The sequence below is a fragment of the Styela clava genome, chromosome 8 (assembly GCF_964204865.1).
Source record: "Styela clava chromosome 8, kaStyClav1.hap1.2, whole genome shotgun sequence".
NCBI classification, from domain to species: domain Eukaryota; kingdom Metazoa; phylum Chordata; class Ascidiacea; order Stolidobranchia; family Styelidae; genus Styela; species Styela clava.
The window spans coordinates 21,460,988-21,478,349 of record NC_135257.1 but is presented as its reverse complement, the minus strand read 5'-3'; the positions used below and the strand labels follow the sequence as shown (position 1 = coordinate 21,478,349).

General features: G+C 36.0%; 2 protein-coding genes across 3 annotated transcripts; one reads left to right on the top strand and one right to left on the bottom strand.

Moving 5' to 3' along the window:
* Positions 1–118: 118 nt before the first annotated feature.
* LOC120329754 (DNA polymerase delta subunit 3-like) lies at positions 119–3,126 on the bottom strand. The gene is made up of 2 exons (XM_039396535.2): positions 2,973–3,126; positions 119–2,094 (listed from the first exon to the last, which is right to left on the bottom strand). The coding sequence occupies exons 1-2, from the start codon at positions 3,033–3,035 to the stop codon at positions 643–645; spliced, it is 1,515 nt and encodes a 504-aa protein (XP_039252469.2). The 5' UTR covers positions 3,036–3,126; the 3' UTR covers positions 119–642.
* Positions 3,127–4,778: 1,652 nt separating this feature from the next.
* LOC120348549 (transmembrane protein 65-like) lies at positions 4,779–16,008 on the top strand. 2 transcript variants are annotated; one of them, XM_078115559.1, is made up of 8 exons: positions 4,779–5,211; positions 5,741–5,874; positions 7,233–7,274; positions 10,001–10,068; positions 10,496–10,550; positions 13,054–13,096; positions 14,069–14,174; positions 15,015–16,008. In XM_078115559.1, the coding sequence occupies exons 1-8, from the start codon at positions 4,883–4,885 to the stop codon at positions 15,099–15,101; spliced, it is 864 nt and encodes a 287-aa protein (XP_077971685.1). In that variant the 5' UTR covers positions 4,779–4,882; the 3' UTR covers positions 15,102–16,008. The 2 variants fall into 2 exon arrangements, with proteins under 2 accessions (XP_077971685.1, XP_039274645.2); XM_039418711.2 differs by having other exon boundaries at positions 5,741–5,901.
* Positions 16,009–17,362: the final 1,354 nt, after the last annotated feature.

Below are 17,362 nucleotides of genomic sequence, written 5' to 3'. Positions count from 1 at the left end.
AGGAATGGCGGCACCATTGCAAAACAACAACTTTGAAGACCAATTGACTGCATTTGCGCTCTTCTACCCCTATTGCAAGGCTTTCCTTGTTGTTCCGAGGCCACACATAGTCACATGGTTTTTAAAGGATGTCATCGTTTAATGTAAAACAGCTTCATAGAAAAATCCATTATCTGATACTAAGTCGCTCTTAATCTCTCTCAAAAAAAAACAGGACCCATAAAATTATTAGTTACTTCAACGAAATTTATGGAACACTTGAACTTCTGTTTGTGTATGATTGTCCCCAATGAGTTTCCGTAATCAAGGACGCTTGGCACAAAAGTTATATTCTCTCCATGTTACAAATGACCTTGGGTTCTGTTTGTTTAGTCATCTTGTATTATCTTATATTATAACTAGGGATGTCTAAGCGAACAGAATATTCGAAATCTAATCGCAAATTATTCAAATTGTTTTGCGGCTAATTCGCAAATCGGTAAAATGAGGCAAAAAAAGATTCTATTTTGGACAGCACTAATTAACCCATCTCAAGTTGCACAGCCTCCCGTTCAAGTTTTAAGTTCTTGAAAAAGCAGTGCATGTAGCATGTACAATGCTATAAATATTTCCCACTATTTATGACAAAATTTGAATAAAGAGTTATTTTTTCTTGAAAAACCCCATAATTGATGCTTGTTTCTGTTGTTTTTTTGGTTGAGCTGCAGTAGATATCGCTGGAAATTTTTTCGTTTTTGCTTCTGTGTCACCATTTGCAGTATTGTTTTTGTGGTTTTGTTCCGCTTGATCATTGTTACCATTAGCAACAGGTTCTGCATCATCGCATTCTTCAAATTCATAATACTTTTGTGTTACCATACACCCTTCTTCATCAACAAATGTTCGACTTTTCATGACTTTTTCCCTCCGTTTATTAGTTTTGACTTCTTCAACAAATTTTTCTTTCACAGGTTCGGGTTCAATCACAGGTGGGGGTGAAGGAGGGGGAATTCCCATCTCTTCCTCGTAATTTTCATCTTCGTTTTCATCCTCACTACTAGAAGATAACATTTCCTGAATTCTGCGTCGTTTCTTCGCTGGAAGCTCGTTCGAATCATGCCGCGAATTTTTTTTGTTTTTATTCGGCTTCGGTTTTTCAACAGGTTTAGGTTTTGTTGATTTATCAGCGACTTTTTTCAAACTTTTTACAGATTTTTTATCAGTTTCAATAAAATCATCCTCGTCATCCGAAAAATCATCAATTCTTAGGTCATCTTCTTCAACTGAACGTTTCGATGACGATTTTTTATTTTTTTTCTCTGTTTTCAATGATTCTTTTGTCTTATCTTTTTGAGGTGACTTTTCAGTTGTACTGTCCCTTTTTGAAGGCTGTTTTTCACTCTTATCGGACACTGTTTTCTGTTCTTCTTTTATCACCGGTTTTACAGTCTTACTTTTTGCAAACGGATCGGTTTTATTTTTTGTTAAAAACGCAGCCACGCCCTTTTTCTGCCCCTTTTCCAATGGGGGATCAGGTTTTTTATTAGAGTTCAATTTTTGGGGTTCAGCGTCGCTTTTCGATGCTATTTCCTCTTTAACTTTCTTTTGTGGGGGTGATGTTTTCGTTTTTGTAAAAAAATTGACTTTCTGCTGCACAGGTTTCCCTTTTTCAAATGCTGGTTTCGCAAATTGTTTTTGAAGATCCGCAGAAATCTCTTTAGCACCACCTGGTGTTTGTTTTTGTTGTTTAACTTCATTCTTTGATAAGCACTTTGCACCGTTGTACGTTATACCCCCAAATTTCGAAATTCCGCTCAGATTTTTACGATGAGTGTCATAATCAGTGGAATACAGCACAGCACTGTGTTGAAGTTTCATTTTTTGCACGCTATATAACGAAACACTATAAACTTTATCCATTTTTGATTTCGCTGAGTCAAGATCGACATCTCGAACGACCTTTACACTTATTCCAGCTGAGTCATGTCCTATTATTGCATAAACAATGTGAATTCCATTGTTTTGTTTCTTGCATGAGTCAGCGTAATTCTGAAGAAGACTTTTTGCTTTGTTGGTTGGAATAGCGAGTTGTTCGCTCAGCCATTTATAAGTGACCTGGAAGGGAAAAAGAATAGTTGTTGAATAGGTATGGAATTGAAAATATTGAAATTTGAGGAAAATTCCCATTTTTAAAATTTGCAAAGGAGTAAATGAAATAATAAGGTTAAAAAACCGGGTCTAATGTAGTTTCTTACCTAACATACTTCTAGTGGGCTTAGCATGACGATTTTTTTCACGTATCAATACTATCCCCCACCTGACTACACCATCCAAAAATTACGTCACAGTGACGTAATACAGCCCTTCAAACTATACGAACTGCCATCCAAGACGTACAAATGAGCACCCGAAATCGAACAGTTATTTCTCTCATTTTCTCGTTGAAACGATTCCTATAGGAGAGAGACCGATAACGTCAGTCAGTTCTTTATCGTCGGCGCCAATGCCATTTCGGTCCATCGTGCGTATATTTGGCAAGCTCTATGACGTCATTGTGATGTCGTAGTGATTTAATCTTTGGATGGCTTAATCAGACGAGGGCTAGGATTGACATATCAAAAAATTGTTATGCTACGCCCACTAGAAGTACGTTAGGTACGAAACTACACGAGACCCAAAAAACCTTCTGACCTTGGATATATGATACTTCGTTCAACCTTTCTATGCACAAGATTTTCGATTTAGCCACAATATTTCTATTTTCTGTCATTACCAAGACAGCAAGGCCTGTCTACTGAACTACTAAATGCATATGATAACTTTTCACCTACTCGGACTTGACTGAATAAGGAGATGAGAGACCTGGCTTGCAATATAATCAAGCCCTGTTATCCTCAAATATGTAAAATTTCATCTCCTGATCTCTGTGTCCCAGAGCTGCAGAGACAGGAAACATGAAAAGTAAATTGGAAAAACAAAAACCCCAAACTTACGATTCGATTTTCGTCATCTACGAATTCGTCCACAGTCGCCAGAAATGCATCCAACTCATCCATACTTCAAGAAATAACATATAAACAAAAATTACAGGGCAAAATTTTGTTGAACTGCAAAGTGCAATACCGGTATTATTAAAATGTAGAATTAGGAAACAGCGCGAAAATTAATGATTGACGCGTTGGTCATGCGTAATAAAATTGTCACAAGATAGGTTTGAAACGTTTTGTAGTAATGAAAGCTTGATTTAATTTAAAATATTAATCAACTTATTATTTTAATATAAAAATGTATATTCAATTTTGTTTTGGTCGTCTTCCATTTTTAATAAATCATTCAAGTTTTAGATTCGGGAGATGGCGATATAGAGCTAATATGGTAAATTGCAGGGTAAAAGTGAACAAAATGTTCTTTTCATTTTAATTAAACTTATATCGAATTGCCACACGGTATTCCGTGTTATGATAAATTAATTTAACCGTTGCATCTATATCGTGATTTCTACCCTCATTTTTCGCCTGAATACAGCGGTTTTACTTGTGTTCTCGAAAGGCTTGTTCACCGAAGAAATGTGACAGTGAACACGGAATGCTCGGAAAAAATAATGTTTATGGCTACTTTACCCCGCATAATCCTCGTCAGTTCTTACATGAAGCGTAAGATCTACATCGAGTTAAGCTTAAACTTAAGTATACCTCACGTTGTAACCGTTTTAATTAACCAACGTTCGTCGGTATTAGTTTTATAAAATGTTATCGCAAGCTTGCGCTAGGGAGCAATCGCACCATATTGCAGGGGTAAAAATGAGCAAATGTTTATTCTTCTGCGAATCTTAAAAAAAATGGTTTTCCTCTCCTTCGTCTTCCTGTATTCGTCGGTAGTTTCCGTCCGTATCAGAGTTTTAGTCTTTGAATTTACAATCCTTTCATTCCTTGCTTTTAACGGATGGAGGCAGTTGGAAGGCCGCGAATTTATAAGGGATATAAATGCAGGAAATCTGCAAAAACCAAATTTGTTATTTTTCGTATTTCTAAAAAGATAACGCTAATCTGAGTATAGTTAGAGTCTCTTAATGGTAATGGCATTAGGCTGATGCCAAATCGTCCAATCGGAAGTTAAATTGATGGAGGGGGGGGGGGGGGGGCTAGACCACTTCACTCACAAAAGCCAAAATATAGGCAAATTAGAGTCCAGGATTTTATCAAATATTATAATCAGTAACTTATAATTAATTTTAATTAAAATGAACTACGGCAGTATGGTACTGTAGGTAGGATAGGATTTACATATTTATCCCGGGGGAGAGGAAAGCCGATAAGACGGCTTATCCATATGGCGAACCACGGCCTCTCGTCCGGTCACCATTCCAAGTCGGGTATGGGATTAGTTATATTGTTTGTTTTCGGAAGCATGGACTTGGTGGTCGAGGAAGCCGTAACCGACCAGCGGTGACGTGAACCACTCAACGACGGCGAGGAGTCCAGCAATCCTCTCGCACATAATCATCCCTGCATGGGATTCGAACCTGCGAACCCACGCAGAGTAATAAGAGGTGCGGTGGCGAGCGTATTCCTAACGCTTAGCCCGCTGAGCCACACCGCCGCGCCAGGTAGTAGAAAATATGTTATGAGAATATATAGTCTAGCTTCCTAAAGGTTCAAGCAAGGTTTCCTTATTGAAAGTCATGGATTTTAGACTAGGAAATATAATTGAAGTTGTTGATTACTCAAGTCAGTTCAAATTCATCATAGATAATTCATCAGCCTTTCAATATTGTTTCTTTATTTCCATTCTTCTGAATTAAGTGTTTTATAGCAGTGGAAACAGTTAGAAGCTGTTAAAACTGCAATAACGAGGATATAAAACCTGCAAGCTTCAAAAACGTTTTGGAGCGTCTGCATTTGAGATGAACTGGAATATTTGCCAAAGAGTGGGTAACATGCTGCAAACCTCAAGAGTGTTACATCATAATACTTCCACACTGGGATGTATTTCAAACTATCACATGAAATGTAACTTGCCAACCAGAACTGATTTAAATTTTATTCAAAAAAGAAGAACACAAACTTCATATTTTTCTCAAAAACTTTTTGAAAACTATGCACAAAGGACTTCATTCTTATGTTGCTTTTCCACTGATGTTAAGAGCCGATTTCCATCAATTATTACCTCACAAAGAAGGGATGCCTCTTCAAAACGATCAAGCAAAAAAGCTCAATACTATGCAGAAAAAGGGTGAGATAATATATTCAATAGTTAAAAACTTAGATAAGATAAGATAATTTATTTTGAACTCTGGTATGGCACAAAAAATGACTACACACAGGATCAAGATATAAAATATTTTTGAATTTTGAAAAATTATTTCAAAACATGAGACAGAAAGTATCTCGCTTAGGTTATAGGTGAGAAAACATAATGGATACACTTTTTTTGTCATTTCGCTGGGGAGCATTGTTAGCGTCTATTATTGTTAGCGTCTATTCCTATTTATCTTGGAAAAGGAATGCCAATTTGAGGGTTCAATCATACGACAAATCGTGGCATCTTGTCTAAATTGGGAGTATCAAAATCAGTTCATTTTTTCAGACTTGCTGGACTCTTCCTGTCGCAGAGTGATATAGGCAACCACTGGTCGGTTTCAGCTTCCTCAACCAAGAGAGGCCGTGGTTCGTCATATGATTAAGCCTTTTTTATCGGCTTTTCTCCTGGGGTAAAAAATTTTATCCTAATTTTCAGTTTAAGGAATTCATCCACTTTTTAGACATTCAAGTCGAACGAAGCTATACTATACTTTGAAGCAATACATTCGATCACCAGAGAACGCTGAAACGTTCGTGTCCCATCTTAAAGAAGAGGAACGCCGGTTTTTACTCGCTGCTTTAGAATCTTCTATTGGTATAAATACTAACTCTGAACAGCATGGTGAGCTTCTAGCTTAGTAAATGTTTTATTAATATTTAAAACATTTTGAGCTCTGCACGGTGGCTGGTGATGTAGCACAGGGCTTCCCAAAGTTTTAAGCTCGAGACCCCTTCCATATTGAAAAAATTTCCGCGACTCCTGTTAAGTCGGTATTTCCATGCAAGCGTGCCGCTTCTCCAATGTATTATCTCGAAATTGTGAGATTTATGTTTTGCTCTAGTTGTGTTTCGATTCGAAAGTCTAAAAAAGTACAAGAGATAAAGCACTTTGTGTGAGATTGGTGTACTCTTTGCGACCTTTATAATTCGTTGCCCCCCATCTGCAGGGTCACGACCCCCAGTTTGGGAAGCCTTGATGTAGCATGTAGGAATTCACTCTTCTATTTTCTATGGGGTTTTGAACTTTATGAAGAATATGCTCATCTCTGAGCAACGAATCAAAAGGCAAATGAGTTGAGCCTGATGGTTATTCTGATGATAGGGTCATAGCACATCATAGGAAGCATTTGACTCAACTTTAAGAATTGAATATTTTAAGCTTTGCATAGCAATGGATGCTGGTGATGTAGGATCTACCAACTAACTCTGCCTATCTTGGAATTTTTTATAAAGGGCACATGGGTCATCCCTGAAATGCCAAGGGTGCCATACAGTATTCTGACAATAAGGAAACATATGTTTAACTCTGTCTCTTTTACGTCTGAATGGCTTTCAAGAGCTTTTCTTCTAAGTATACTCCACCAAATCAGTATTTACTAATGTTTAATTAATCACCATAATTCTATATAGTTTCAATAGTTCACAGCATTTCACTGACCATGAGTCTCTTTTAATTCTGAGTGAGTGTGTGTATTGGACCACATTAATTCCATGTAGTTTTATGTAGTCTTACTGCATTCACATTACCTTGAAGAAAATTTCTGTATAAAGAAACAATCGAAAAGATTTTTACTGCTTTATTCTTTTTTCTCTCTGAAATCATCAAAAATAAAAGTCTTGCTAGCTTTCACACTTAGCTGTAGAATTCATTGGATATCATTAGGTTTATCCATATAATTCCTTGAATGCCTAATTATATTATTTCCATGATTAAATGTTCATATATTAAAAAAAATTTCCTGGTAATGTAAAGTTGATGAAGTCACATTTTATTTCTATTACGTAGGGAACCCGTAATTCTGAAACGTAATACAGTGCAAACAATAAAATGCTTGATTGGGAAGGAACGTCTCCCATTTCCAAGAAGGCAGAATTAGGGAAACCTATATTTGACTTTCAATTTGTGATTTTAAGCTTGATGCTATAAAGTGTAAATGTATATATTATTTCCAGGTGAGGACTCAGGACAGATCACCAAGCGACAGTTATATCTTGGTGAGTAATTTTACCTTTACATGTGTGTCTTTTAGAGACTCGAGAAAAGCTGAAAAAAACAAAAATTTCGGACTTCGGATTTATAAAAATTCATGTTTAATAATGTTTCAAAATTTTTCGTTCACCTGTTTATTGCACTAAGATGAAATGGCCCACCTTTATGGGATTCAAACCCTCGATTTTTATCCTGTTCTTCACAAAAGTCCATTATGTCCCATTCCATTAGGATGATCCAATTGCATTAGTTCAATGTTGTGGCATCACAAATAGGCCATTAGTTAGATGCCACACCATAAATTATGCATGATGTGGTCTGTCTTAATGCAATAACAACTGTTATGACTACTGCTAGTCCTGAAGATTGTTGACTACAGCTTTTGATTTCTGAATAAAGGTTGGCGTATGAGTAAGACGTCTTATCGACTTTCCTCTCCCTTGGGATGAAAATGATATCTTATAGCAGTGGTTCCCAAACCGCGTTCCGTGGGCCTCGTGAAATGATTTTACATACCAAATACCGCCAATTGTTATGTCATTATCGCAGTTTGAGGGTGTGTGCTCTTTATTCGGCCCGCGAATATCCTTTCGCTTCTAATTTTGGGTCAATCAATTTTAAGAACCACTGCTTTATATTGTGCCTGGCTAAATATAGCATGAGCTTAGTCGGGACGTTAAGTTTTCTTGTCATTCGATCTCTAAAGCTCTACATTTTTTGGCGAGCACTTGCCTAGTTTGAGGGTTGAAAGCATCATAGATCAGGGATGGGCCAGTTATACATAACAGACATAGTTACTGGGCCGTTGGCTCAAAACTCTATATTAAAAACTATCAATAAAAACAGTTTATTTACAACAGCTAGGCTAACGTTTATAAAATAATAAGAAGCACAATGTAACAATCAGGGTCATTATGACGTTATTTTCGTAGATACGGGAATTTAAATCCATGAAAACTATAGTCGTAATTTCAGCAGACACAAGTGAAGTGATGAAACACTTTGGTGTGCCGCTTCCATCCCATGGCCGCAATTAGCCCACCTCTAATATGCTTGACCCTTGAGAGCTTATATCAATTTCAATTAGAAATTCATATATTCTGAAATTCATTCAAAAACTACTTTCCCATTATGCATGACATTAATTATTCATGCCCTGTCATGTTCATATTTATGCGCTTAAATCAACTATTGTCAAATAAATGCGCAAGATATGTCTTGCAGAATAATTGTTACACTTCAATGAATATTGCTGTCGTCATGCTTCAATGAACACTTCTTTGCGTCCTGGTTTTGGGTGTTTCTGTCAATATAAATGTATATGTAGCACGAGGAAATTATTGCGAGATGATGGAATAAAATATTCACACTTAGTGGAATTTACTTTTTATAATTTTGTGCCAATATTATTGCCCAAATGAGTCAACTTTTGTCAGCAAATAAATGTAGAAGATATATCTCATATAATGTTCTTTAGGCACCAATGAACATTGTGTTGTGATTTCCATTTGCTGGATTAAATCCAGGGCTATGCTGTCTGGAAAATTTGCAGCCGTTTAAAAATGTATAAAAAATGATTTTATCTCTGACTCCATCTTCATATTAATAGAAAATCAATGTGTCATCACACAAACTTTGACTTTATTAGCATGCCACAATAAAGAAAACTTTATTTTTCTCAAAACTTTGTGCTTGTTGGAATTGGTTTTCACTTCGATGAAGTCATAGAAATTATAAATTGCACATCATGTGCTTGTTTCCCTAATTGCAGTTCAATAATCTGCTGGCCAGCGTAGGTATTTATTAGCATCCTCTGAGACCTTGACACGAAAAATTTGAAAAACACTGCGTGGACCACGTTATTCGGGAATTTAAAAAAAATTCTGAACACAATTGGATGAAATATTGATTGATTTTTTGTGAGAAACATGATCTCACATTCACTTAACTTATTAAACAACACTATACAGCAACCATGAACCTCTCAATGCAATTTGCAAAGCCGCGCTCATTTATTATTTATAATGCAAGTGTGTCTGTGCCCAAACTCTGCGTGACATAAGCCAGATTAAATGGGTCTTTGTAATTAGAGAGAAAATACAAAAACGGCCTATGGCTTTGAATAAAGAGATTCTGAACTAACAGGGCGATACTCATCTGTCATCAATAAGATTTCAAATTATGTTTTCCCACTGTTAATAAATTGAGCAATCACTGATTTCTATGATTCTCTAACTTTCACACGAAGCCACTATAACTTGACTATATTGCATTCAGAAATTAAAAATCCAAAATATCAAGGGTCGTTAGAATATTTGGATAAACCCTGTAAACCAGTAGGACATGGCGTCTATATTTTAATCAATAACACATAGAACAAAATTAGTCAAAATAGTTGGCTCTCCTGAAGTATGTGAACCAAGATGGCGGACACCGAAACGTAGTATGTGTGCCAGGTTAGGGTTAGGCTATAATTTCATTCCAATTTTCCTTATTTTAGTTCTATTACGAGTTCGGGGACTAGCCAGGTGACTCTCATAGTATATGTACATGAAATTATGGCCTAACCCTAACCTGGTACACATACTAGGTACCGGTGTCCGCCATCATAGTTCACATGCTACGGGAGTACAAAGTAGTTAGGGCCAACACCCTTATTATGAGACTATCATGTCATGTCCACTGCTAGATGAGTCACCCCAATAATCAGCCGTAAATTCTTGTGTTTCAGTTTTCGTTCACAACTGTATCCCGTTTATTGGTTTTGGATTTCTCGATAATGCAATCATGATACTGGCGGTAATTTATTTTGTTTTGTTGGTTCGAGGGGCCTAATTGAGCCAGTTTTGTCAAATATCTTTTTAATTAGTTCGTGTTCAGCAAAGATATTGTGAATTCATAGATATTTGATTTGAAATAAACCTTGAGATTATCAAATTTTCAAATGCAAAGTTCCAAGATTTCAAATGCTTGAAAGCTATTTTTCCTGTTGGCAATAAGTAATTTTATTGTTTGAACAAAAATAATTCATCAGAAAAAATCATACGGCGCTGAATTACTAGAAACATCTTTTAGTCAGTTAATTGTTGATCTATTCAGACCAATTAATTCTGTTAAAACCGCCTTAATCCAGTTACGACCATTCTCACTTTAGTTCACTCCCATGAGACACTTTTTTGTTAAAATAATTGGATTCTTCACTGAATTAACTTTCTTTGTTTTCCAGGGGGAATACATTGACCTGACTATTGGCGTTACCTTAGGGATTTCTACAATGGCAGGTGGGGATGGATGATTTATAATTATTGTAAAGTGGATCCATAATGTGTCCAAAAAATCTCAGATGAGAAATTTTCTGTGCCTGGCAAAATACTTTCTTACTTTCCCCTCCACATTAAGATCTTTTCTTATGATTTCATTATTTCAAGTTGTGTGTGAGTGTGTGTGTGTAACCTCGCTTCGAAAAAACATGCTTTTATATTATTGTGGTTAGATAAAATGCCTGCTTCACTATCACAAGACACAGAACAGAAATCCATAAAATACACTGGTGTGAAACTGTGGAATGCCTTACCAAGTAGCCTACCATTAAATCTTTAGGCTATTACGGTTTTAAATTATATCTAAAAAGTAAATATATTAGTTATTATCTCTCTTCCATCAGCCATTGATTGGAGTATTCAGTATGATTCGCCATCTTCTGTCCATAGCCCAGTAGTCGCATTTGTAGACTGTCGCCATGGCTGCCCAAAAAGCCGGAGGAACTATAGGTGTAAGGAGTCTATTTCTAAAGTACCCGGTACTTTAACTTTACCAACCTTGGTGCAACCTCTACACTAAAATGCCCAAATTCGTTATATTTCAATTTCTTGAGCAAGCATATGCCTACCATTCTTTCGTAAATTTTATGCCCACTTGCTGTGGAGCGTATTGTATATAAATATATATACATATCAACGTTTTATGATTTATTAAAGCTTACCAACTTCTATTCAATTAATCACTTACAATTTTGTCTTTGGTGTAACCATTTTCCCCTCGCTTGTCGTTTGTCTTTTATGTAACTTATATACATTTATCCAAATATGCCTTTTTTATAAATTTATACTTGAGTTGTTTTTCTTTTTTTTTCTCTATTATATGATTTTAGTAAAGTTGCGTTTGCTGCGAATTTTTTCAATGATTCGTTTATCATAACGACTATTGCATAGTCAATGTTTGTAGCAAATGTAGTTATTTTTTTACACTGAACCAGTAACAGCGCTTTAGGTGTCGCTGCTTGAAGACCTAACAAGGTCCCTCGCGACTGTCGCACAAATAACATTATTATTATATTTATTTATTGTACCAATTTTTTGTGCATTTGATGTTTTTGTGACGACGAATAAATGATTGATTGATTGACAAGACAAACTAATAATTTTTAATATCTTATCAAGTATTATTGACAATATAATATTGGATATGTAGCCTACTCCCTAAAACCTCTGCACAGAATTCTTCTGGTTCCAAGATTTGTGTTAACATATATTGGATCAAACCAAGCTTGTTTTCCTGTGTAAATTCGCTCAAATTATTTTCACAAGCCTAGACAAAAATGTTGAGCAACACCATATGCAATGTGATATGCATTCAGTGGCATATCTAGGGCAGTCATGGCTCGTGCCACAGGTTTTTAGTTACCCCCGTAGTGTGTGCACCAGGTTAGGGTTAGATGTTCTGTTTGCTGTACTGCTTGTCCAGCTTCTGACAGATGTACGAGGTGGTGCACATGGGCATATCAAAGATTCCCAAACTTTTAAGCTTGCCACCCCTTCCAATATATTAAAATCTTCCACAACCCCTGATAATTCGGCATTGTTTTGCAAGCGTGCCACCTATCTGGTCCCATGTATTCTCTCGAAATCGTGAGATCTATGTTTTGCATTGGTTTTTATAATTATGCTTTGAATCAAAAGTCTAAAAGGTACAATAGACATAGTACTTTTGGTGAAATTGATGCTCTTTGCGATCCCTAAAATTCGTTGTTCACCTCACTGCAAGGTTGCAACTCCCAGTTTGGGAAGCCCTGACGAACATCAAAAAGAAAATTCATTTAAGTCAATTTATATTAAAGGAACAACTAGTTACCGGTAACTAATCACAAAATTGATGGCAACTGGATGAGAGTCTGTGGTCAGGTTCACACTATGAAAAAGCTGTTTTTATCAACTTTCCTCGTTTCCAGGATAAATGGCAAAATACCCCTCCACATTAAGATCTTTCATTATGATTTTATTATTTCAAGTTGTGTGATTTCTCTAACGAACTTAGTTTTAATGATCAACCATTTTCTTATTGATTGATTTGCCAATATATATTCAAATGATTGATGTCTATGGTTATCACTTATCATAAAGTAGATAATTATTGTTTTGATTGATTTTCCATTTTCACAGCTTTGTTGAATAATGTTTGATTTTTGTCTGGCCATCAGATGCTAAGTGCCCAATATGAATATATTTTCAAACAAAAGTATTCAAGTTTTGTTCTATATAAAACTAATATTTTACATCAAATATACCCGCTTTGGAATATTTTATGTTTTGGACACCCTGCTTTAAAAGAACAAACAAGAACAAAATGACAAGAATAATCAGGCATATAGTTCCGCCAAATTTATTTTTTTCAGCGGGTATATTATTTTGACAAACCCTTTTAAAATCTAATTGATTAGTCTAACGAACAAATTTTCATAGTTTCTGCTTGGTTAACCAAGTGTAAAATTTTGACAATTTTTTCCAGCTGCTGCGCTTGGAAACACTATATCAGACATTGCTGGGATCGGGTAAGAGCTTTATGTTGAAGAAATAAAATTTTGGAGCGACAAGTTCTTTGGCAATGATACTCTTTGCTCCAAAACAGAGGTTTTGAGGGCCACAATGCTAGGTGCAAAGCTGATTTTACTTATGCAAGATTCAATTTTTTGTCATTTATTTACTGGTCTTCTTTTTTCCTTAGTGGATGCATATAGCTGTTGTGATTGTCCAAAACTCTGCTAAGAGATGGGTCCTCTGTATTTCTGTGTGTGAGTGTATGTAGCGAAAAATTTTTAAAAACATGGTTCCATATTATTGTGACCAATATCACAAGACAAACTAATAAATCTCAATATCTTATCAAGTATTATTGACAATATAATATTGAACATATACTCTCTAAAACCTCTGCACAGAATTCTTCTGGTTCCAAGATTTGTATTAACATATATTGGATCAAACCAAGCTTGTTTTCCTGTGAAAATTCGCTCAAATTATTTTCACAAGTCTTGACAAAAATGGTGAGTAACACCATATGCAATGTGATATGCATTCAGTAGCATATCTAGGGCAGTCATGGCTTGTGCCACAGGTTTTTAGTTACCCCCGTAGTGTGTGAACTAGGTTAGGGTCAGGCAATAATTGTATAACGATTTTCCTTGTTTTAGTTCTATTACGAGTTGAGGGAATATCTGTGTTAGCCAAATGAATATACCCCCTGCTCATAGGTTTCAGTCCCTTTACACAACTTGACATAAAGTAGGCGAACTAAATTAATTACCTCCATATTGGTGCATACACTTCTGAAGCGCAGATTTTTATGCTCCATTGGTTACTTGCAACCCTCCCTCTATCAGTAATTTTTCAAATATTGCTGGAACGGTCGACCTCTTGCACTGAGCCAACCTGTATGAATAATGTGGCCTCTGCACAGGTTTATTATTGTGCGAGAAATATTAGTTAATACAGGGATAAACACGAAGCTTTTCTCTTTACTCTAGATTGGCTGGATATGTTGAAAGCCTCTTCTATAAACTTGGGTTGCCAGTACCTGCCTTAACACCGGAACAAGCAGAGCAGAATTCAACTATTTTTTCATCTAATGCGGTAAGTTTCTGTTTTTTTAGAATTAGTGTGAGTGGGTTCCGGATTTAAACATTTCACCCACCTGGGGCTGGGCATTTTTGAATACCTGAGGATTTCAGAATCACATAAATTTTTCAAAATGGAAAATGGAAATATTCGACTGTATGTGACTTTTTATTGTGATGGGCACATAATTTACTGAAAACTTTCATAGTTTCAGACAGTTTTAGAAACATGTTTCATTAATAACTCACTAAAGATAAAGGAGTCGGTAAAAGAGTAAAAATATGGCTTCAATAAAAAAAATTGAGGAATTCACCTCGACCTGTGTTGGTTTAAAAACAAGATGACGGCAATTTGAAATTCTTGCCTGGAGCAGTTGTTTTTAGAGCATTTTATAAATTTAATGATAGCAACTTCATCAAGATCAAATCTAAGGTTCTCTTCGCTACTATAACTATCAGTAGAAGTTACACAAGACTAACTTCCGACTAACCGACTCTTCCTCAACGCCCCTGCCCTAGTGGATCCCTATGCGTATATTGCAAGGATGCTGTAGCAGGAATAAACATGGCCATGCTATGCAATTCAAGAGTCCAGCTGCACATAAACACAAACGTATTTCTGTAACGTTTCGTTTGACCAAAATCAGACTTCTTCAGACAAGCAGTTTACACAGACGAAACCTTACAGAAATACATTCATGTTTGTGTGCAACAGGAATCTTGAATTGCTTGGTCTCTTCACTGGTATTGTTATTTATTTTAGTGACTGGGAAAAGTAAACCTGACTTCGACTTTACTATTTGGCCCTTTGGAATTGTTTTACTACATTATTACATAATAAGTTCTTCAATTTCAGGGCAAAGCATTTGGAATTTTGATCGGTTGTATAGTTGGAATGTTCCCACTGTTATTCATCGCTAAAGAAGAAAAGGAAGATGGATGACATCTTGAATAATTTTTCGAGTTTTATCAAAGCATTTGGCTTGAAATACAGTTACTTTTGAGCTGCTTGACTCGCGCCATTATTATTTTATTTGTTTCAGTAGCTCAGACCATTTCAGTCTGTAGAACTGTATGGTGATACAGACAAGCAATAAAAAGGCCTAATAATATTTAACATTATATCTGTATTGCATTCTATTGACTGGGATAAGTTTATGCTTTCTCATGCTTTAAATTTTTAACTTTTCGAGCTGCTTCTCCATTGCACCTGAGAAAGTATATTTAAATCTTTTTTTCTGTAATTGCCATATTTCTTCATTTAGAAATATTTTTGTTGTTTCCTTATTTTAACCAACATTTTTTTTTTTAAATCTTGTGTTAGTTTTTCAGTCATATAGTGTTCCTTTAGTTTTAAATGTATTCAGCTTTATTGCGATTTTCAGATATTTACATATTTATCCCGACTTATACATATTTAACCGACCAGCGGGTATGTGAACCACCCTACGGCGACGAGGAGTCTAGCAATCCTTTTGCACATAACCATCATCGCTTGGGATTCGAACATGCGGACCCACGCAGAGAAATCAGATCAAATGCTTAGCACAAGGAGCCACACTGCCGAGCCTGATTATACCGCTGGACGATAAATCGAAAAAAATATGCCTGAGATTCTAAATCAGTGTTTCACAAACTTTTTTTTATAAATTCCTCTCAAATTTTGGATCGATATATTCTCCCTCACAATGCTGAGGAACTCCATTTTCGTTCTATTCTAGAAATCTGTATTTGTAACTTTACTTTGAATCATATGTTGCTGCTGTTTTTAGTTGGTATTTTCTGTTGAATTTTGTTCATTTTATATATTTGAATAGTTAACAATATATATACATGTTGAATTTTTATAAGCTAGTGCTGTATTTTGTGAAAGTATGTACAAAGGTATGTACACAGTGTTATGAATAGCAAAGAAGGCGGCCTCGTTTGGGGCCTTGGGGGTGTTTTACGCATGTGCTCCAAACAAAGCTTGTAGACAGGCAGGTAATGAGCAAATAGACTAGGTTCTTTTCATGTAGTTTGGGTAACAATCCAACCTAATTTAAAGTCATTTTACCTTGGTGTTTCAGAATAGCAATATAACAAGAACGATTATGTAGGCGAGCACATTCTAAAAATTGAGCCAAAACATGTTGCTGCAGGGACGAGCACGGAAATATAGTACAGCAATATGAAAACTGATGGTTCGCATATACGATCTTCCTCACTAAATGTGTGTTTGTTTTTCTCAAAATGTAACGGCTTCATATAAATTTTACAAGAGAGATATGCTCAAATATACAGACACGTAGCGCCACATAATTTTGATGACGTCATGGCAAAAAATAAAAGTAATAGCCTTTTGGGGAAAATTCCATTTTCAACCACTGAAAATTTCAGAGCAATTGGTCCAGTAATCAAATAGAAAAGCGATTTCTCCGAAACGATACAAAGAACAACAATAACAAAACGATCGTTATGTCCATTTCGTGTCCAATAATTACAGAGACGAATGCAATGTAAATAAAAACCGCATGGTACGCTGTCACATGCAAACTTGAAGAAACGTAATTTTTCTCTCCGTTCTAGTTGCACGGCAAGTATATGGATAGGTCAGATATGTGACTTGATACGATTACGTACCAATGAAATTCGATCCGTGGCAGATTAGCCCAAGAGAAAGAGATATATTGCGACAAAAACGAAGTCAACACTATTATTATAAACAAAATACAATGTAGAAAATATTTCAGCAGTAATAACAGTGATTGATTCAAACCATCAAGTCCATGCTTCCGAAAACAAACAAGAGAGCTATGCTCAAATATATGGACACGTAGCGCCACCCAATGGCAATAACTTTGATGACGTCATAGCGAAAAAGTAATAGCCTTCTGGAGAAAAATTTTATCTTCAACAACTGAAAATTTCAAAGCAGTTGGTCCAGTATTCGAAGAGAAAAGCGACTTTTTGAAAACGTGTCAAAGAACAAGAACAACAACAACAACATAATATTGAAACGATCGTTATGTCCACTACGTGTCCAATAACTGGCCAACTAATCCCTTACCCGACCTGGAATGGTAACCGGACGAGAGGCCGTGGTTCGCCATATGATTAAGCCGTCTTATCGGCTTTCCTCTCCCCTGGGATAAATATGTAAATCCTATCATATTGTTTTGCGTGGGCCCAATTAAAGTGATCTGGGCTCCCGACCATTGTGAT

Bases quoted from the DNA above. Each gene is read 5' to 3' on its own strand.
- LOC120348549 (XM_039418711.2), top strand. From the start codon at position 4,883: ATGAACTGGAATATTTGCCAAAGAGTGGGTAACATGCTGCAAACCTCA. The intron at 10,069-10,495 runs GTAATTTATTTT...TTTGTTTTCCAG, and splicing joins ATGCAATCATGATACTGGCG to GGGGAATACATTGACCTGAC. The intron at 13,097-14,068 runs GTAAGAGCTTTA...TCTTTACTCTAG, and splicing joins TCAGACATTGCTGGGATCGG to ATTGGCTGGATATGTTGAAA.
- LOC120329754 (XM_039396535.2), bottom strand. From the start codon at position 3,035: ATGGATGAGTTGGATGCATTTCTGGCGACTGTGGACGAATTCGTAGAT. The intron at 2,095-2,972 runs GTAAGTTTGGGG...TTTCCCTTCCAG, and splicing joins TAGATGACGAAAATCGAATC to GTCACTTATAAATGGCTGAG.